At 34.1% G+C, this 23,667-nt stretch overlaps 1 protein-coding gene across 1 annotated transcript; it reads left to right on the top strand.

Annotated features, from left to right (window-relative positions):
• Positions 1-11,647: 11,647 nt before the first annotated feature.
• Positions 11,648-22,394, top strand: LOC120355189 (O-acyltransferase like protein-like). Its single transcript, XM_039443516.1, has 3 exons — positions 11,648-11,770; positions 20,862-21,051; positions 22,225-22,394. Exons 1-3 carry the CDS (start codon positions 11,648-11,650, stop codon positions 22,392-22,394), a joined length of 483 nt encoding a protein of 160 aa, XP_039299450.1.
• The last annotated feature ends 1,273 nt before the right edge of the window (positions 22,395-23,667 follow it).

Raw genomic sequence — 23,667 nt, forward strand, 5'->3', positions numbered from 1 at the left:
TTCAATGAATTTGGTTGTATGATGTTTGAATGTTGCGGCGGCGGCGGCGGCGGCGGCGACAGGTGGATGGAGGTGATCAGAAGCGCGACTCAGCACTCGGGACGAGTTCGCTTCTTCGGCAACAATCGGCAGTTCGGCAGCGAGCTGGAGGAGGAGGAGAAAGAGGAGGAGGAGGCCGAGAGTGAGGCGTGACATTCGTCCTCCTCTCCCCCTAACCACCGCCATCTTGAGGAGGAGTCCGCCGCCATCTTGAATACTCCCACTCTTAGTCGCGGCAAGTCGTTGCGCCGATTCGGTGAGATCATTTATGAAAAATTAAAATCATAATTTCATTATTATTTGAAATTAGTTTATACATATCAGTATCAGAGTCAGTTAAAGTATAATTTCCATGAGTTGTGATTGGACTATTCCCACTGAGTCCGGCTAAGTGAGTATGAATTGTCCCATTAGAATGTTATTTTTAAATAAAATGTAAAAGGGACAAAAGGGTACTGGATATTTTCATTTTATTTTAATAATAGGGGTGTGGTAAGTAGCCTACCTTATATAGAAAAATTGAATATCCCGTTAGAACTTATGGGAATAATATTCTCTTTGATACTGATAAGTAAGAATCCGCCTTTAGATTTGTTGTAAAACACAATTTGCAAACACTGTAAAAAAGAATGATTTAAGACAGTTTATGAAGATTTTAAATTGAGATTGATTTTTTAAAGTAATTATTTGCAAACAGTAGAGAATGACTCGAAACAAGAAATCAGCTAAACAGTAGAACCTTTATAATTTGATTTTTTCAGTAAAATAATCACTATTTACAGTAAATTAGCACTTTTCACCACTCAACTTTGTATGTTGTGAAAGAGCAACTCAATTTGCGTTGCCTTACTATCATAAGGTTGTTCTCTGTATAGAAGCTGCCTTAGTTATAATAATAATAATAAATTTATTTCCATTAATATACAAACAAGCAATCTAATCAATAAAATGTACATAATATTTAAAAATACAATATATGAAATTTACTACAAATATAAATAAATTGAATTTTTTCGAAAATTAACCTACTCAACTATGGGAAACCCATGTACTAGACTAGAGCAGGTGTAATTTCAAGCAGTTATGTTGTTTTTTATTTCAATTGTAATTTCCACAATATCAACTGTTAAGATCGTCTCAAATTTGTTTTTTTTTTATAATTTTGCTCCTATTCATTCATCTTTATGTGATTCTATCTTATGTTCATTTTTTTGTTGTTGATTTTGTTTTATTTTTTAAATTCGTTCTGTTTTCTTTTTTCTACAGGATCACCGGCTGTATTGCAACCAACCTTATTTGAGATTATTCAGATAAAGCGGCTTAGTACTATAGGAAGCTATGCTGGTCATGAAGGCCAGTGAATTTTGGCAATCTTGGTTGAAAGAAAAGAATATAATCAAAGTCTAAGAATAGTTTTTCCATAGGTTGAGATGCAATATAGAAGAGCAAAGATAGCCATAGTTGGTATTTTGAGCAGGCGGTTTACAAAAAAAAACTTTGTAAAGTTGTTTTTAAAGTTGAAAAACTTTGTTTTTAGTACTCAAAGAACATAATGCATGATTTAATGAAAGCAACTAGATCTTTAGAAATCCCCACTGATAATCGCCTGGGCGGAATCTTTATCGTCTTCATTAAGAGATAGTAAAATTGGTTTCTTCTTTATAGTTTTATCTTTGAAAGATAATAGATGGTCAATTTTGGTCTCAAAGTTTGTAATATTTACAACGTGGCCACTGGTGGAGTCAGACTCTTCTTCTTCATTGTCAAGCCACCTAATCGTTTTCATGCCTTCGATAATATTTCTAAAGTATTGATAAGTTGATTCCATTCTTCTGTGATCACATTCATTCCTGACATGACATTGCAGAACTCGGTGAAAGATTCAAACAGAGTTTTGATAGACTGCACATTTGTTGAACTATCTTTCTGATCAATCGAAAGCTTTCTTCATGTTATCCAGTTCCACTTCGGTAAGAATTCTATTCAACTTTAGATCCATCATTTCGAATTCTTTGACCATATACTCTGGCCTCTGTGCCTTCTAGTGACTCTGGCCTCTTCCATTTCAACGAAAAGTTTTTGCAGTTTCTCATCACCTCATCATCTCATGGCGCCATTTCACCAAACTACCGGGGGGGGGGGGGGGCAAAACCAAGAGGTATGAGGGGGGGGAAGTAATACCCCCAAAAGATAGAGGGTCCAGGGTTTTTCTCCATAAATGTTACATTCGAAGATGTTATTATATGCTTTAATTTTTTCAGTTTTATACAAATGTAATCAATACAAAAATATACATTATTAGTTATTAAATCATGAAATATTATCTGAAATATAGGCCTACAGAGAGGCCCTAAAGCTATTAGGATATATAGTTCAGAAATGCACAAACAGATTTCTTAAAAATCATGGAAGCAGATAAATTTTTTTTACAGTGACAATTTCAACAATTTCATTGGGGATCATATTCTAATTAGAAAATAACTTTCAGTTAGAAAGCTAAAGAAACATTAAGCTGGTCCCATAATTCTCATCAACTCTGTACATACATTTTTGATTGTCTGATTGTGCCCTTTATTTGCTTTCACTGTGACATCTTGCAACTTGTTAATTCTCACGTTGAAATTTATGCAATCAGTCACTTATTGTGCCCTGATCAATAATTGTACCCATACTATAAATAAACTTCACAGAGAAAAATATATTCTTTATTACTCCGTACCCGTATCCATACTTTCAAGGCAATTTTGCTACATTGTTGATACTGTAGAAGGAATTATACTAATGCTGTTTAAAAAAAGTATTAAACCAGTATGAGATTCCAAGGATTCGTGTAGATAGACCCCCTTTTTCAATATTTATCTGATCCTTGGGGGGCCTGGGAAACCCCCTGCTCCCCCCCCCCTAAATGGCGCCCCTGCTCATCACTGCTTTTCTGTCGTCTGCTCTGTTCAGCCTGCGCAGAAACCATTGCCTCCATTCGCGTATTGTATTGTCTAAGTGCTTCTTCCACCTTCTCAATTCCCTGGGCTTCACTTCCATGTGTTTTCTTCAGCAAATTTGCCACAAACAATTTTCGTTTTTTCCTCAAGACAAGAAGTTTTTGATTACACTCCAAAGTGAGAATACTTTTCAGAATCTCGATTCTTTTATCGAAAATTCCATCTAGAGCTCGACACCAGACAGATAAGTCGGAGTTTGGAGGAAAAGATCGTGCTGATGAATGTGCTTTTGTTTGGCTTTTCAGTAGAACGATTTACTTCTTTAGATCTTCTACCATTATTACGTTATGCCCCACATCCAGGTCTACGGACATAGCATTCTTCGTAACCTTTGTTTTAATGTTTTTTGCCCGAGTAGCATACTTGAGAGTGTTGTAAGTATCTATTGGCAATCATAATTGAATTTCCTCAAATTTCCTCCAGGGGAATCTTTCAAAATTGACTCGACTCACAAATTGTAACCAACCATACTCAAATAAAGCTGCTTAGCACTATAGGAAGCTGTGCTGGTCATGAAGGCCAAAAAAATAAAATGAGCAATTTCTTGGTACAGTATAGAATATTTCCATAGTAGGAAGCTGAGCCTTATTCTTTGATTCTAATTTTGAAATCTAATAGTTCCTTTTTGAACAAATGTATTTCTTAATGCCACAATATTACGTCTATCCGACGAAAACATCCATATAGTAATGAAGTATTCAAATTTTAAATGTCTTCTTAGATAACATTTTCGATTTTTCAAATCTATCATCTCTTTAGTAGTGTTCTACTATTGGATAATCCTTTTTGCATTCTAAGAAGTTATTCATTTATTCAGAAACAAATCTCCACGGATATGGTTTGTAAAATAAAGCAATAAAACTTTTCAAGCAATTCAATAATAATGTAATTTAGATATACATTTATTTAATCAAATAACAAGCAATATTTTGTACTTGTTAAATGATTTTTGATGGTTTATTGTTGTTTAATTGAAGGGAAGTATGCTCTTCCCTAAAGACTGCGTAAAGTATTAATTTTATTCCATACAATATTTAGATTTTCCATATGTGTTTTGATTGAATCAAAATTATCATGAAGTTTTCTTATTAATAAACTAACAAGAGATTACTAAATTAATTTATTAATAATACTTTAATTATCATAGGAATCATTCATATTGATGTGAATATTAATATTATTTATTGATTTCCGTGTCAGGAATTCTAATAACAGTTTTCTAATGATTTTATTTTTGTTTTTTTGGTTATGATTCTATTATCAATGTTAGACTTGTTGATAACTTCACAATGGTTTAGCTAATTTTACTTGTAGCTATCAATTTTTTTTAGAAACTTCAATCAAGCTCTGAATCTTGTTAATTTGAAGAATAACTCATTTTTATTGGATATATTTTCTTCATTTACGGTTTACAACACTTGCACTCTATCATCCTGGCATAATTATATTCTAAAATTCATTTTTTTCGTCATTGAATTATTTCATCAAGCATTTTTCATCTAATTCAATCAAGTCTTCCTATGCTACCACTATAATAGTATCACTATGTTATCATCACTATTTAACACTATGCTTATTGCACAAACGCCGATCAGATTTTGATTTCTGATCGACCGATTTAACAGTAGTTGTTATCTATTTGTAATCTATTTGATATCAATACAAGAAAACTTTATTTTATTCTATTTTGTACTTGAAAAGAGCCATTAAGGAGGCACGTTTATTTTTCCCAATTTTATTATTTTTCAAACTTCATAGATTGAAGCAAATTGAATGGGATAACCAATATTCCTATTCCATTCAAATAAAACGGAACATAATTTTTTTAACATTTGAGCTACTTGTGAATTATCTTTTGAATCTACCTATTAACACTGTGACCAGTATACTTGTGAGCTTATTACAATAAGAATAAAGAATATGTTTTACTTTATTCTTTCTACCTTGATTCACTATAAAATATTTCCTAGTTATTTTAAGCATTGCCTAATTGAAGCTCTGTAAAAACAATTTTGATTATTTAATAGTTAATTGTTATATAAATTGGTAATATATTGCAATATGAATGTATAGTTTTTATTTGAAATTGTTATTGAATTTTGATGCATTTATTATCATAGCAATAGTTGTACTAAACAGTGTTTTTGATTTAATATTACGGTTCAAGTTTGGCTAATTATTATTATCATTATGTTAGTAGTAATGATAGTTACATTTTGATTGTACTATGAACTCGTAAAAGAATATATGATTAATGAATTTGTTTCAATGCTTCAGTTGTTTCTTTTCCAATCATAAATTTCTTGTTAACGTCTGTTGAATTTTAGGCGGGCTACACACTGGTGTCGCAGACATGATGTCTACGACAAATCTCATTTCCGAGGCATGTCGCATATGAAACCACTCTGTGTTGTAAAATCAGAGCTTACTCACTGCTTGCAACAGATGTTCGAGGCATCGCCTGTGTATCGGACAGATGTCGCACGGAACCGGTTAGCCGGTTCACATCACTCCGCGCATGCGCTCCAGCCACTGTCTACTGCCAGCACTGAACACTGTTTGTCACTGCTCATGCTCAGTCTATAATACAACTGAAAATCACCAGACAAGAGACAGAGACATGCAAAAGACATGCATGTCTCATGAAATTTTATAAGACAGGAGACACTAAGTCTTGCGACACCAGTGTGTAGCTCGTCTAAGGCTGTGCAAAGGCTGAAAATAAACTTTTCGCCACACTGCACAGAAAGCAGCTGTTTTCCAGTCCCTACGTAAATCTGAAAGACCTTGTTTGCAGACGACGTCAGAAAAGGGTTTCTTTTCCGGTCTAGGCCAGAAAGTTGTCTCTTTCCAGCCGCTCATGGAAGTAGTTAATAAGTCATCCGCTAGATTGGGCGAGTGTCCACTTTCATCATCAGCTGAAGTTGCCATGATTTCAGTTCCAGTTTCAAATCAAACTAATTCGCTTTGCAACCAGTTTTATTCAATTATCTATTGTTGATTAGTGCATTCCGAATTTTCAAAAATGCTTGAAGATGACTGTGGTATTCCAAGTGAAATTTTAAAAGAATCTGAAATCCTGACTGCAAATCTTCTACCACTAACATCAAGAGATAGGTACGATAGCTTAACAAGTATTCTTTATTTTGTATTCTTCATTTATTTTGTCAGCAATACCTGTAGTGTGGCGAAAAATATCATTTGCACCACAGGCAAAAATGTTTTTCCAGCTCTCAATCTTTTCTAGTCCTCGGCCTACGGCCTCAGACTTGAAAACCGATTTTGAGCTGGAAAAATCTCATTTTCTGCTCTAGGTGCGAAATATACGAAATATACTATTATCATCAAGCTATCAAAATGAAAAAGGTTTCTCAGGAAAACATTTTTTCGCCACACTGCACAGAAAGCAGCTGTTTTCCAGTCCCTACATAGATCTGAAAGACCTTGTTTGCAGACGACTCTCGTCTGACGTGAGAAACTGGTTTCTTTTCTGGTCTAGGCCAGAAAGTGTTCTCTTTCCAGCCACTTGGAAGTCCGTAGTTAATAAGTCATCTGCTAGATCGGGCGAGTGTCCACTTTCTTCATCAAAGTCGCCATGATTTCAGTTCGAGTTTTGAATCAAACTAATTCAGCATTTGCTTCACAACCATTTTTATTCAATTATTTATTGTTGATTAGTGCATTCCAAATTTTCAAAAATGCTTGAAGATGACGATGCCCGTGATATTCCAAGTGAAATTTTAAAAGAATCTGAAATCCTGACTGAAAATCTTCTACCACTAAAATCAAGAGATAGGTACGATAACAAGTATTCTTTATTTATTTTGTCAGCAATACCTATAGTGTGGCAAAAAATATTGTTCGCACCACAGGCAAAAATGTTTTTCAGGCTCTCAATCTTCTCTAGTCCTCAGCCTCGGACTTGAAAACCAAATTCGAGCCGGAAAAATCTCATTTTCTGCTCTAGGTGCAAAATATACTATTTTCCGATCATTACTTTTTGAGATATGAGCGCCTAAAGTTTAAATTTTTGGGACAGAAAATTTCAAGTTCGGTAAGAAATAAATCCATGAGATTTAGAGGATAGATTCTTAATGGTATTGTTGATTTAATAAAACAAAACATTTCTGAAAATATCAATTTTTGAGAAAGCTATTCAATTTACTAAGAATGACCAAAAATAACTTCCAGTTGAGTTATTTTTGGTAAATTGAATAACTTTCTCAAAAATCAATATTTTCAGAAAATGTTTGTTTTACTAGATTAACAATATAACATTGAGAATCTATCCTCTAAATCTCATGGATTTATCTCCTACCGAACTTGAAATGTTCTGTCCCAAAAATTTTAACTTTAGGCGCTTATATCTCAAAAAGTAATGATCGGAAAAAAATGTTTTCCTGAGAAACCTTTTTCATTCTGATAGCTTCATGATATACAAATCGAAAAACTTTGGAAAATATTACAAGTGGAAAGTTTATTTTTAGCCTTTGCACAACCTTAACTACGATTAGATGTTATTCCTATTACATCTTATAGGAATAAAGGAATCAAAAGTATTAGAAGCAATGGTTGAGCCTTCGATAATGCAATTACCTCATCGAACACGAATCTCAAGTCAGATTTGCAAAATTCCTTACCGTTCATTAGATTTGGCCGTTTGGGCTGGGGGTGCTGGGGGTGACAAAATTTGCTCCGACATTTCTTAGGTAAAGCTCTAGCTATGGTGCAAATACCAGCCAAATCTGAGTTACTTTTTGTTTTTCAAAACGCACGATGGTTATAGAAATGGTTAGATACGGGTGTTTGAGAAATTTATGTTTGAAGCTGCATAACTCATTCTGTATAGTAGCTGGGGATGTCAAATTTTGCTCCGACATTGCTCAGGTTAAGCTCGATCTATGGAGCAAATATCAATCAAATCTGAGATACTTTTTGTTTTTCAAAAGTATGGTTTTCCTCATATTTTTGTGAAGAATAAAAATCGCTCAAACTTCGTGATCTTATGCACTTTGATGCGAGGAACACGAATCTGGAATCAGATTTGCAACATTCGTTACCGTTTATCAGATATGGGCGTTTGAAAATTAGCAAATGTTATGTTTGATTCATTGCAACTGGGCCTTATAGTTGTCCCGAGAGGATCATGATAATTATGACATTACATTGACAAAATTCACTCCTATTCTTGAGTTATAAGCATTTGAAGATGAGTGATTTTTCTGATCTGACAGTGGAGGTAAAATTTTATGTTTCAGTGAATAACTCATCCTGTATTGTAACAGTGATAAGGGAAACAGCTGGAATCAAAAATTGGCTTTCCTAAACGGGGCGTAGTCGTAGTTTTTTGATAATCTTTATTTTTATTTCTATAATTTGAAACGTTTTTCCTTGACGAGATGAAACATTCCTAAATATTTCAGAATAGCTCTAACTTTACACTATTTTCTCATTTTATTTTGTCTTCAATTTTCTAAATTTAATTTAAACGTAAACTATGACTATGCCCCGTTTCGAAAGCCAATTTTCTGATTCCAGTTGTTTTAAGACTAGAACTTAGCTAAATACCGAGATCGGAAACCGGCCCTATGTGTTTCACAATACGACACTTTTTGCTACAATAAAATAATATAGTGAGAGCCTATTCATTTATTCACTTAAAAGCATACATAAAGGCTGAAAACAATAGGCTTTGACAGCCCAAAAATTTTTCCAATTCAGAATTCAACTAAAACTACAGTACACTAATACAAAAAGTTTCTATCCTTTCATAGAATAAGAAGAATAAACTTTTTAAAATGCTCGTATCTCTCCAACAGAAACACATTCAGTCAATCTTCCATGCTCCTCTCGTCAATAACCATCGAATAAACAAATTATTGATAAAATTCACTCCCGTTTGAAATATGACCACTTGTAAATGTTCGACTTTCTCATTCTGAGAGAAGAAAATTATGTTTCAGTAAATTATCACTCTGTATTGTGGCAAAAGTGACATATTTTGGCACAATACTTGTTAGGAAAGCCCAAATATCAAGTAAATATGAGTTGGAAGTGTTTCACAAAATAAAATCCATCAAAAATTATTTACTAGAACTTTCTTTACTCAGCATAGCCTTCTCAATTACTCATTTTCCAACTAAACAATTATTTGCCAAAAACTGCTCCATTATGTTTAATTAGAAAACAAACAAAATAATACATTCCAGATATATTATAAACTGAAAAATTATAGGTACTATCAATAGGTACTCTTTTGAGTTCGAAAGTAAAGAAAATATTACCGGTTCATTTTTTATAAATTGAAGCAATTTTTGACAAACAAGAATACAATGCCACTGATCTAATAACATACAAGAGTATTATTGACAATCCCCATTATAATGCATAGTGTAATTATTTGAAATTTCCCATTACAATCTATAGATAAAACAAAGACAGATTGACAATCTTGAAATAATTTTAAAATTTCACTATTTTTTTAGGAGCCCATTCCTCTTATGAGTATTACACAAAGCACATTGATAAATTCTCGACTATTAAAACAATTTTTAAAATTTGAATTACTGTTCATATTATTAATAACATTTAAATAGCAAAAACCAATTATGTAGCCATAAAGATGCACTATAGGTAGCTCAAATAAAATTAATGTTAATAATTTCTTGAGTTAACAATACTTAATATTGTAATAATGACATGATACCTTTAGTATTAGCAATAGTATTAATAGAATTATAATTTATTATAAACGGTGAATGATTAATACATTTCTCTTACAAATTGTATTGGAGAGTGATTAAGATTTTTGTTATTAAAGGATGAGATTTCACATTCAAATTTATATTCCAATAAATTAACTAAGAATTTATGCAAAATATGGTATTGACATTCAAATAGTATAGATTATTATGTATAAGATACTAATAAAGTTTTTAGAAAACATCTCAGATTAATCAAAATATATCATTCATCAATGTAAAAAAGCCATCAGACAATGAATCCGCGTCAAATAATTAGAACTTTTACAATAATTTGATTATTGTAGCAGAAAATAACATTACTTGACAGTATTCAAGCAAAACAGTTCGAATATCTAAATCTAATCGATTTGAAACAAGATTTATCAATTTATGTTTTATGTCAAGAGCTTAAAGTTTCACCAAAAAGTGATAAAAATGGAAATGGATGTTGTCTGACAGCTATTACAATATTCAGGAGGCTAACTAAAAATAAACGTTCTACTTCAATATCCAACTACATTATTCAATAATAATATTCTAAAAAAATCAAAAAAAAAAAAAAAATAAAAAAAAATCTTACAAAAAATTGACTTTGTCCAAAATAAAAGCTAAATAACAAACCCTTGCCCGATAATAAAAATTTAACAATTCGAAATTTGACTACAAACTTTCAGTGAGCCGAGTAAAATAAAAAATATACTTTTTGTTTGAATTTGAAAAAACTTCTTATTATCAAATTAAATTCAGTAATTAGTTTGAAACTAGCTTCAGAATTTCAAACTATCAAGTTCTCTATAGACACACAATCAATTTAAAATAAATTGATTCCAATAAAATAAAATGTAATCAATTATTGATTATAAATATTATCCAAAATGAATATTGTACATTAAACAAATGACAGTGATCTACACTGATTCCAAGACTAAAAAAACAAAACCAAATACTGTAGTCAACAAAATGGTTTTTAGATATAGAGAATAAAAATTCAAATACAAATTTTCTTTTAGATATTTCAGACGAGGTGAACAATCGTTGTCTCAAGGTATTTATGAACTTGAAAAAATTATTACAAACATTCAAACTATACAACGGACTCAGTATACAAAATGAGATGATAGGTTGAATTTGGAATAATCATTGGTTTCCAGCAAAGTCATATATCCATCAATCATCATCTCAATAAACTGGCGCGTTGAATCTATTACAATCAATTGCATTTCATAAGGCTTAAATCTACAATAATCTACTACAGAGCATTGATTGTTGAGTTTGTGACAATTTCATTAATTTCTTGACGCATCCATCATTCTAAATTGAAGTAATAGTTCCATTATTGAGCTTCATAAGTTACAAAATTCAATTGATTTTTTGCCAAAATTTATGATCTTGACACAAGGCAATACAAATATGTATTTTGTTAGATAGATAGTTAGAAGATAGTATTATTTTTGTTAGAAGTTAATGACAAATGCTTCAACTAATAATATTTCACTGTTATACATTATATAATAAAAGAAAATAACATCGAAAAATGAACAAGAAAGGAGGTTCTTTTACAGGAAAAAGAATTGAGCAAATCTATCAATTGACGAAGATTATAGTAGTCTCTATTTACGGTTTTAGAATACTTTTTTCACGACTTTTCCCCCCCTTACCTCTCCCCCCGCACCCATCCTACCTACCTCCACCACCCCCGCTCCTGCCACACCTCTCCCGCCCCCACCAACTCTCATGCCGCACCTCTCCTGCCCACTCCACCACCCCTTAGAAGGAGAAGATGCTCTCAACATGAGTTTATATAATATATATATATATATATATATATATATATAATTAACTTTTCAACTGACATTGGACCAAGCAATGCGATCTCTTACTAATGTGGATCTAAAAACTAATATCCTGGTATGCAGTGTGCCCTACAGGTACGACGATCCTGCCCTCAATGAGAATATCAGCTACGCCAACGCCTACCTATCAAGAGCGGTGAAAAACTATACAGGAGGACTCAACATTCACTTCATGGATATGAACACGTTCCTGAAAAGATTCCACTTTACGAGGCATGGGCTTCATCTCAACCGACGAGGGAAGAGGATCATGGTCAAACGGCTTGCGAGATAATATGTGAGAGACTTATTTGGTGCTGATCTCGCATCGTTAAGAACCGAAGGGCTTTTGGATGAACCTAATCTCAATGCTTGCTGTTCTCCAGCTATTTTTGAGGAAAGTACTCTTTTTTTAGAAAGAAGTACGGATATCGACATGTCTCTGAAGTCTCAATAGATGGCGGTAGGAATCAAAGATGTCTCGAGTATGTACTTTTGGACAATAAAGTTTCAAACTCTCAGGTGACTGCAAAATTAAATAAACGGAAAAACAACCGGCGTGTTATGGATTTAACTATTTTTCTCACAAATGCTCAATCGATAAGAAATAAATTGGGTATACTGGAGGCTAATCTACTTACCAAAGCAGCAGATATTGTATGCGTATGTGAGCACTGGACGACAAATGAAGAAATAGGTTTTTATGTACCAGAGAATTTTAGTCTAGGGAGTTTCTACTGAAGAGAGCCGCCTAGGTCGCATGGTGGATCGGCAATCTATGTGAAGAAGGGAAACAAATTTGAAACCATTGATCTCACTGCTTACGGTAGGGATTTTGTTTGTGAAGCATCAGCAGTAAAATTGACTGAACTAAGTATAGTTGTGATTAATATTTATAGAACACCCGATAGTGACGTCAGAGAATTTTTCTACAGTCTAGAGAATCTCATGAACTTTATCATTAATAAAAAATTCAAATATATCTTTCTAACAGGTGATTTCAATGTAAATATTTTGGACAATGCAAGGGCTGAAAGTCGAGATTTTTTGAACCTTCTCAGAACTTTTGATTTGTTCTGTGTAAATAATTTGCCTACAAGAGGTAAGGCGTGTTTGGACAATATTGCGGCGAATCTACAGCCTGGCTCTTATAAAGTCAGTATGTTGGAGGAGGGCGTATTGTCCGACCACGCTGGAATATGGTTAGATTTTACCATTACAGAAAATGAACCAAAAACTGGTAAATCAATTGAAACTAAGAGAATAATAAATGATTTTAAACTACATGAACTGGAGAAGAGTCTCAGGAATGTTGACTGGACGCCTTTGTATTGTATAGAGAATGTCAATGATGCTTTCGAAAAATTCATGAATATGATAGTGAACAATTTCAATGGCTGTTGTCCGGTGGTGAGCTATACTATGAGGCCACAAAATAAACAAAAAAATGCGTGGTTCAATGAAACTATTGCTAATATGAGAGTTATGTTATTGATCTTATATAACAACTGGAAATCAAGCAGTGATGAGGATGATAGGCAGCGATACATAGCATTCAAAAAAGATTATAAAAAAACTATTGCAAAATCTAAAATTAAAGCTAATGATAATTGTATTCGAAATTCAAAAAATAAATGCAAAACAGCTTGGAATATCATAAAAACAGAATCATGTAAAAATAAAACCAAGCAAGAAATACCAGTATCAGTTGATGTTCTAAACAATTATTTTATTAATGTATCTGATAAAGTCAATAATGTTCACATTCCAGAGAAAGACCCAGTAGTGTTACTTGATAAGTTTGTCATGCCAATTGAACTTCAAAATAGTTTTAAATGGAAGAAGGTGAGCTCTAAAATAGTTCTGGATAGTGTGAAAAATCTAAGTTCCTCACATGCTGGTGATGTCTATGGACTTAGTAATTCAATATTAAAAAACATTATTACTGGTATACTCACGCCACTTACCTTTTTAATAAACTTTGTTCTCTCTGAAGCTACTTTTCCTAATTGTCTCAAGTTGAGTAAGATTTGTCCTGTGTATAAAATAGGCGATAAGACACAGCCTGACAGTTACCGCCCTATAGCCATTGTCCCTATTATTGGTAAGATTATTGAATCTGTTATGTTTGATCAAATGTATGCATACTTTGATTGTAATAATATTCTATATTGTCATCAGTATGCTTACAGGCCTGCTCATAATACAATAATGGCTGTCGAGACTATTATAAATAGGATCTTAGAGTCTTTTGAAGACAGATTGATTACAGGTGTAGGCTTATTAGACTTGCGAAAAGCATTTGACTGTATCTCTCATAGTATCTTGGAAACGAAATTGCAGTTTTATGGAATTGTTGGAAAGGAACTAGATCTGATTGAATCATATTTGAATAGGAAACAAGTTGTAATTGTTAATAATAGAAAATCGGAAATTTTGGATGTGAAATCAGGCGTTCCTCAAGGTTCAATCCTTGGACCCTTCCTCTTCCTAATATTTATTAATGGCATTCACTGTGGTGTGATCCCATTAGGCTTGCCTATACTGTATGCAGACGATACTACATTAATGTGCTCTCATAAGAATATGTCAGATGTTAAGACAAAGCTATTAGAATGTATACAAGTATCCAAAACCTGGCTTGAAGCGAATAAACTTGTAATTAATGATGATAAGACAGAACTAATATATTTCTCATTGAATAATGAAAATGAGAATCAAGCTGTTAAGCTTCTAGGTCTTTATATTGATAGTAAATTAACATGGAGGGAGCAAGTGAATATGTTGTGCAGAAAACTGTCTAGAGTGACATATCTTTTGAGAAAATTGAAATACTGTGTAAGTTCAGATGTACTTTTAACAGCCTATTTTGGTCTATTTCACTCCTTGTTAGCATATGGAGTTATACTCTGGGGAAATAGTAGCACTGCCACAAAGGTACTCATTCTTCAAAAGAAAGTAATAAGAATTATTGACAATCTTCAGCCAAGAGAATCATGTAGAGACAGTTTTGTAAAATTTCAAATCATGACAGTGCCAACATTATACATCTATAACAATTTAATGCAAGTAAAAAATAATCTCTATAAGTATGACAGTATTGGACACTCATATAACACTAGAAATCGATCAGATCTTGCTATTCCTCAAATTAGATTATCAAAAACTCACAAGAGTCATCTTTATCAGAGACGACTGATGTTCAATAAACTTCCTCTATGGGTGCGGAATCTGCCGGAAAAATCTTTTAAACATGTTTTAAGAAGATGGTTAAAGAACCACCCTTTTTATAATATAATAATGAATACCTAGTATCTGACACAAATACAATTCAAAAATAATAATCTCTAAAGAATTAGACTGTATTTCATTATAGGTATTATTATAGTAGTATTATATTATTTATTGTATTATTAAGAATATTTAATTATATGTATACATAGTATTTTTAAAAAACTGACTGTATTTTTGACGTAGCCTATTGCAATTAAGTTTGTTTAACGGCAATAAAAATATTCTTATTCTTATTCTTATTCTATATACGATTTGTTCTATAACGTGATTTAAAGGTTTATATTGGTGGAATGGGTGAGGGATGGTTGTCATGTGATCGTTCTAGGGCCGGACAGTTTCAGTCATTTGCTCCAAAATATGTTTTTTTAAAGTCAGGTTGAAGCTCGCGATAGACCTGATAGAAACAGGAAGTGTATTCCATGCACGACAGGCACTGACTAAGAAGGATTTTGTGAAAATAGTAGTTCGATGATTGGGTATCCTTAAAGTACTTTCTCCAGTTCTAGTATGTGAAGCATCTATCCTCCTACCTTCAGAGACAAATTTGAAATCATCTTTAAAATAGTTCGGATTACCATATTTCAAGATATCTCTAACAAGCTTGACTATTCGAAAAAGCCTCTGATCGGGAAGCTTCAATGTTGAACTAGCAATGTGGGCTGGGGTGATATGATCATGGCGTTGGAGAGAGTAGACGAAACGTAGACAATAATTTTGGCAACGCTGTAGTTTATCATTCAGAGTGACTTGCATATTGTTAAGAACAGAATTACAATACATTAGATGTGGGAAGATGAGAGATTGAACCAATAATGATTTAATGTTTCTAGGGAGGATATCGTGCATTTTCTTCAATGCATGCATGGCTGAGAATACCTTTTTACAAGTTTTGTTCACTCTTGTTCTGACCAGTCAAGAGTATTATTCATAATAATGCCTAAATTTTTAACTGAGCTACAGTAAGGAATGTCATTACCGTCTACACTAATTTTGTGAATCAATTCAAGGTCAATATTGTTTATAAGACGAGAATATCCAATTATAATGGGTTGTGTTTTGATGGGATTAAGCTTAAGGCCATTTTTCTTTGTCCATTCCACTATCGAATTGATATCCTGATTCATTATTCCAACTGTCTCATTTATTTTTGTTATCGGACAGCTTAAATAGATTTGAAGGTCGTCTGCATAAGTATGGAAACTGGAGAATTTGATAATGGAAGAAAGGTCATTAGCATACAAAGTGAAGAGGAGAGGGCCTAAAATTGAACCTTGTGGTACTCCATGCATAACATTTTTCCAAGTTGACTTTTTGTCACCAACAGATACACATTGTTTCTTACCTAATAGATAGGATTTAAACCAAACTAACGAGTTGTGACTGAAACCAAGAATAGCCAACTTATTCAGAAGGACTGTATGATCAACAGTATCGAATGCTTTAGAAAAATCAAATAGTGTGAGGATGGTGCATTTTCTTTGGTCCATAGCTAACCTTATATCATCAGTGACACGAAGCAGAGCTGTCTCAGTTGAATGGAATTTTCTAAAGCCTGATTGAAAGTTATGAAGCTTACTATTGTTGTCTAGAAATTTTACAACTTGAGCATGAATGAGTCTTTCTAGCACTTTGGACAATGCAGGTAAAATACTGATTGGTCTAAAATCCTCAACTTTATTGGGTGATGGAACTTTATTTAGAGGGCGAACCAGAGCAAACTTCCAGTTTTCAGGGAAAATGCCTTCTTCAAGTGACTTGTTGAAAATGTATGTAATGGTTGGTGAAACAGCAAATAACATCTTCTTGATAGATTTAATAGGAATTTTGTCTACACCCGTAGCATTACTATGAATACGTTGAATTGCTCTGAAAGTGTCTTCTTCTGAGATTGGATGGAAATGAAATTGATCAGTGATTGGTAAATCTAAGTTTGTAACCTGCTCTTCAAGATCATCTATATGATTAGCAATGACAACTTCGTCGCGTTGGTTAGAGTGTGAAACGAAATGGTCATTTATATTATTCAATGGTAAGTCAATTTGTGGATTCGATTTCTGTTTGCCAAGCCCGAATTCTTTTATTCCCTGCCAAAGTGGTTTAGAGTCTTGTCTATTGTTTGTCATAAACAAATTCAAATACCTAATCTTTGAGTTCCGTAATTCCTGTTTAACCCTTTTTCTAAGGCTCCTATACTCTATCAAACTGTCCAAGTCAAATGTCTTTTTAAATTTTCTATGTGCTTTGTCTCTACGTCCCATCATCTTAAGTATGTCTTCAGTCATCCATGGTACTCGTCGTTTTCTATTAATCCTCCTTGTCACATAAGGTGAATGTTTGTCATACAAAGTCAAAGTCCAATTCTCGAAAGTCTTGACCATGTCATCAACTGAGGGTAATGCTTCAATTCGATGCCATGGAGTCTGAGCCACATCAGTCAGGAAGGCGGCTTCATCAAAGTTTTTGAGGTCTCTATAAGTGATAATTTTCTGTTCTGGCTTGGGTATCTTATGGGAAAGTACACAGTAGATCAAATCATGTCTAGAATAGCTGGGACTGAGATTTGACCTGCTTGAACAACCTCATTGGGATCACTAACAATGAGAAGGTCAATGAGTGTGTCTGATTCATTAGTATGATGAGTTGGATTGAGGGGTAAAATAGTCATGTTTAGGCATTGGAAAATTGTAGTCAGTTGAAAGTAGTCAAAGTTATGATTCGTCATGTTCAAGTTGGTGTTCATATCCCCCATAACTAGTATACGGTTATAACAAGGCATAATAGAAAGCAAGGCATTTTCGAAATCTGTGAAATGACCTATTTTTGGTGGGCGATAACAGATACCAATGAGTAATTTATCATTACTAGATAAGGATAATTCAAGTAGCATAAACTCTGGTCTGGAACAATACTCTTGTTTAGATGTGATTAAAACTTTTGTTTTGATACCATCTTTCACATAAATTGCTACACCCCCACAAGCTTTATTTAATCTATCATTCCGGAAAAGATTATATCCAGGCAATGCAACAAAATTTGATGAAATACTAGGCTTCAAAAATGATTCGGAAATTCCGATTATATTGAAGTCCTGAAAACGGAAGATTGCTCTGAGTTCATCAATGTGGCAACTGAGGGATTGTACGTTAAGGTGAGCAGCCTTGAAAAGTTTTTTGAAAGAGTGGAGCTTATTTGCTAGAAACATACCTGCGTCATTATTACTATTATTGAAATAATCATACCTACTTGAGGGCGAGCGAGCTGACGTGTCAGTAAGAGGCATCATGGAAGCAGCAGACCAATCGTGAACCGACCTCAGAACCTCACATGACGGGGGAAATGGGGATGAAACTGATAAAACTTAACCTAAATGAAAAAGTCTCTTGATTCGAGTGCATTCAGTATGCCTTGACAGTTCGGCTCCCTTCACTATTTCAAGCACTAGTTCAGAAATTCACTAAACACAATAAGATGTAGATGTGTGGAGTTTCGGTGATGAATAATCCTAATGGTGAATAAGATGGAGATTGAGGAAGAACTGGTAGTGGGAGATCTGGTCCAAGTGGACATAGAGCGAGTAGGTATCCAGTAGTGGAAGAATCGGGTCCAAGTGGAGGTAGAGCGAGAAGGAATCCAGTAGTGGAAGATCGTGTCCAAGTGGAGACAGAGAGAGATGGAATCCAGTGGTGGAAAATCGAGTCCAAGTGGAGATAGAGAGAGATGAAATCCAGTAGTGGAAGATCGTGTTCATGGTGGAGATAGAGCGAAATGGGATCCAGTAAAAACTGAAAAAGAGAAGAAGAAGCCAGCAGAAAAACGAAAAATCTTTGAAGAGAGTTATCAATAGAGGAAAGATACATAATACAACTGATACTGAATAATATTCGCATAAAATTGAAGAGGAATAGTATGATTTAATGTGGGAAAGAATCGAATATTATATGGATAAATATATGGATATTATAATATAATATATGGATATTAGTAGAAGGTAATCAGATAGAAAGAGAAAAGGTAGAAAGATAAATAGATATAGAAAGAAAAATGAACATTTGTACATGCTGGATAGCTAGTGGAAAAATCACAGGGAAAATAATGATAATAATAGGGAAGAAAAGAAGAGAAAGAAGGAATGTGCACAAATTGCGAAGAAATTATGAAACTGAACTATAGAATAAGAAATAGAACATCGTATTGTGATCTTGAATTAATCAAGGAGAGAAGAAAAAGACGAAAAGAAAAGAAGAGAAGAAGAAGAAGAAGAGAAGAAGAAGAAGAAGAAGAAGAAGAAGAAGAGAAGAAAAAGAAGAAGAAGAAGATGGAAATAATTTTATGGAAATAATTTTGGTAAGAATAGAGATAATGATTCTCTAAGTACCCTCTGGAGTATAGTAGTTGATGCATTGAACGTAGTTTTGGGAATTAATATCAAGATAAATTATTAATCAGTATTAACAAATGTGGATCTCCTTAGTTTGAAATAATTGCCTCATGTATAATCATAAATAGCAGTGGAAAGATTCATTTATAGAACAGAAAACCAGCTCATGAAAAATGCCAAGGTATATCTACTGTGAAATGTATTAATACGAATTTCCTATTATTGTAGTGAAGGGCACCTTAGTCATCGAATCCTGAAATGATTTAATTTACCTTTATTTTTTGAAGGTCGGTCATCCTCTCGACTGTGTGGACCCTCTTGGATCCTCCCTCGCCGATAGAGATCTTGATCCTCCCGTCCGATGACCAGACATTCCTATGCCCATGACGGTCGGCCGCAGCGTTGAGGATCTTGAGACGCTCCGCAGTCAGATCCTCGCGAATGGTGACGCCGGAACCCTTCAGCTTCCTCTTAGCGTCGAAGATCATCTTCCTGGTCCGGTAGCTGCAGAGTCGTCGGTCCTTGACTTTTCATCAAGGACCTATGATGGGTCGGTCCTTGGTTTAGCTTGCCCTTGTTGAGGTGGTTGACAGAGAGAAAGAGTGAGGGAGAGAGAGCATCTTCTCCTTCTAAGGGTGGTGTAGGGGGGTAGGAGAGGGGGAGGCAGGAGCGGTGGAGGGGCGGGAGAGGTGTGGCAGGAGCGGAGGTGGTGGTTGTGGGTGGGTAGGATCGGTGCGGGTGGTGGGGGGAGGGGGGAAAAGTCGTGAAAAAAGTATTCTAAAACCGTAAATAGAGACTACTGAGTTCAGCTGTATATCAGTACCCGGCTCACAAACTGACACCTGGAAAAAGGCCCATATTAATCGGGACTTGAGCTCTTCGATTGTCTGCCTGGAAGAATAAGGTTTTGTGGTAGTCATAGGCTATCCTTGTCTTCAATTACTAATGTACTTGTAAAAGCGTGTCCCTATACAATGAAGGAATATTGTGGTGCCTTTACACTTTGAGTTGATACAGATGCATACATACACTTTGCATAGAAAAATCTTCATGACATGTTACATGCCACTTGAGCTCTGCTCAGATTTGTGGCTTTACGTAACAAATGACAATAATAAAAATAAGAAGACTTTTTACCACCTATCACTCTTTTTCTTCTTTGGCTGTGCCTTATCCCATTTAAATGGGATAAGGCATTCCTTCCTCTTAGTCTGCCTCTCCACAAAGCCCTATCAAATGCTTGCTCTCTCCTCCAACCACTCTCCCGCAAGTCAGCCGCTATTCTATCTCCCCACCTCATCATAGGTCTACCTCGTCCTCTCACACCATCCTGCACTCTTCGTCCAACATAATCCTCCTCACGTCGCTGTACATGCCCAAACCATCTCATCCTTGTCTCCTACATTTACTTTCCCAGTGGTCCAACTTTTACAGTGCCTCTGATCAATTCATTTCTTATTTTATCTTTTCTTGAAACCCCACACATCCATCTTAACATCACCTATCACTCTTCTATTATTTACATATTATGATTTAACTTTATTTCTAACTCTTTGGTCATCTTCAATTCTTCTAGATGACAGTAGCATTTGGATGGCTGTTTGGTCTTACATTGGGACTAGTGGTGTTGATTGGTCCCTACAACACGGCTCTCCTGGGATATGTTTATGATCCAGTTGAAGCAGCCATGTACTCAGCATTCTCTCCCATTCTATGGTGCACATTTATCTCATGGGGAGTGCTGGCTTCTCATTATGGTTACGGAGGTGAGCTACTTAATTCATTCATTCATTCACTCATTGACTGATTGATTGATTGATTCATTCATTCATTCATACATTCATTCATTCATCCATTCATTCATCGATTCATTGATTCATTCATACATTCATTTATTCATCCATTCATTCATTTATTCATTGATTGATTGATTGATTGATTGATTCATTCATTCATCCATAATCCATTCATTCATGGAAACTAGCAGGTAACCCGTGATCCGCAAAGGTCTTGACAAACTGAAAGCTTGACCTACTGAAAACTTGAAGAATTAAATAAATATATGCCTATAACCATCCTCGGTCAATTGAGAATCTTTAAGCAATATTTCAAGTTAATCAGTTGAGTAGTTCAGACGTGATGATGCGTCATTCGTGAATTTCTCGTACCATACGTGTATAAGCCAGTTCTTTCCTTTATTATAGTATAGATAATTAATTGCCAAATACGGGATGAACCAACAGAGGTTTTCGTCCAAAAATGTTCCTATTCATAATTTTATTCTTTACTTATTTATTGTCACAATAAGTATGGTACATCATTGAAATGATAGGTAGAAGAAAATGAGGTAACTTTGTGATATTCCTCTCCCAAATCTAGATAAGGTTACACAATCATATAGCCTTAAATGGGTTGCCTTGCAGTCTTATAAGGATAGTTTCATAAAGCATATTTTGAAATTTAAATGTTTTAAAACCAAATATAGATGAAATATTATAGCTTATACTTGCAGGTAGCTCATTCTCCGCAAGGGTTTAATAAAAAACTTGATAAACTAAAAACTTGACCTACTGAAATCTTGAAGAATTAAAATAGGCCTATAACCATCCTCGGTGAATTATGAATCTATATGCAAAATTTCAAGTTAATCAATTGAGAAGTTCAGACGTGATGATGCGTCATTCGTGAATTTCCTATTCCCTACGTGTATAAGCCAGTTATTTCCTTTATTATATCATAGATTGTATTGGCTCTACAATAGAGAATACAGTATTCACACAAATTGAAGAAAATTTTGATGATGGGACCGAAAAACAGTCATGCATATTACTCTGTCATGAATTTTAATTTGGAAAGGTTCTCTCCATTTCTATGATTCTCTAATCGATATTGTACCTACCAATTCTTTTAATTTCTCAAATTCTGAATAATTGTTTCAGGTTGGTTTGGAAAGTTTCTGTCGTGGAAATACTTCAAAGTGTTCACTCGACTGGCCTATGCCATCTACTTGACTCAGTTCCCAGTTTTCTTCTACAATGTTGGCACAACTAAGGCGGCTCTATATTATTCATCGCTCGATTTGGTGAGATTTTTACTCATCAGTAATTGATCTTTTCAATAATTATGATTATTTTAAAGATTATTCCCACTGATTTTATCATCATGAAATAGAACAGTATTTATAGTATAGCATCATATCTCACTCCGAAATGTCATACTTCATTAATTTCCAATGTAGAGGTGAATTTATTTACCGTAGGCCCTACATATTGATTCAACATTTTCTATTCAATTCAAATTTGAGCTGCAATCATACCAGAAAAATACCTAGATTATTATTTGTCTCTGCTAGTACTTATTCCAATTCTATTACCCTACTCTTTGTACTCTTAGAGTCAACTCACATTTACGCGATTGAGGTCGATAGAGACTCGACTCTAGTCGAGAGCGGCTCCGTGAACTTGTAGTGCACAAGCCCAAAAAAATTTGAAAAAAATTGACAATAAACTATGAATTTTGTGTCGGCAGAATATCCAAAAATTAAATTTTGTACAAGCACCATTTTTTTTACACGCATTTGAAGTCGCGGTCAAGGTCATTTTTCAATGCTAATTTCCCTATGCTGGAAGTGTGAACTTGTAGTGCACATGTCAGAAAAAATCCGAAAAAAATTGACAATAAACTACGAATTTTGTGTCGTCTGAATATGCAAAAATCGAATTTTGTACAAGCACCGTTTTTTTTTTAGACGCTTTTGAAGATGGAGTCAAGGTCATACATATCATTGATTATTTACCTATGCTGGCTATCTGCCAGCTACTCTACCGCTCATGCAGGCGTGAAAATACGGTTTGTATTACTTTGAATGAATAAAATACTGTATCCAAGTCAAAAACATGATATATTGAATCATCTTCAACCACACATGAATTATGTACAAGCACAGTTTTTTCACGAAAAAAAAATCAAAGTTCAATATTTGTAATAGTATTACAATGGGAATTCTTGAATAATCAACAAAAAAGTCAAGTGCATGGCATTTATACTTTTATTCTGGACTTAATGAAATGATGAACATATATAGAATCATTTCTTTTCATGAATGAATTTTGTACAAGCACAGTTTTCACGAAAAAAGATTCCAAAGTTTAATACCATTTATAGGTATCCTCTTGGGAATTCTTGAATAATCAACCACAAAAGTCAAGTGCATGGCATTTATACTTTTATTCTGGACTTAATGAAATGATGAACATATATGGAATCACTTCTTTTCACGAATGAATTTTGTACAAGCCAGTTTTCACGAAAGAAAATTCCAAAGTTTTATTCCAGTTATAGTGAAACTATGGGGAATTCTTGGAAAATATACCACAAAAGTC

Source organism: Nilaparvata lugens, chromosome Y, assembly GCF_014356525.2.
Source record: "Nilaparvata lugens isolate BPH chromosome Y, ASM1435652v1, whole genome shotgun sequence".
NCBI lineage: Eukaryota > Metazoa > Arthropoda > Insecta > Hemiptera > Delphacidae > Nilaparvata > Nilaparvata lugens.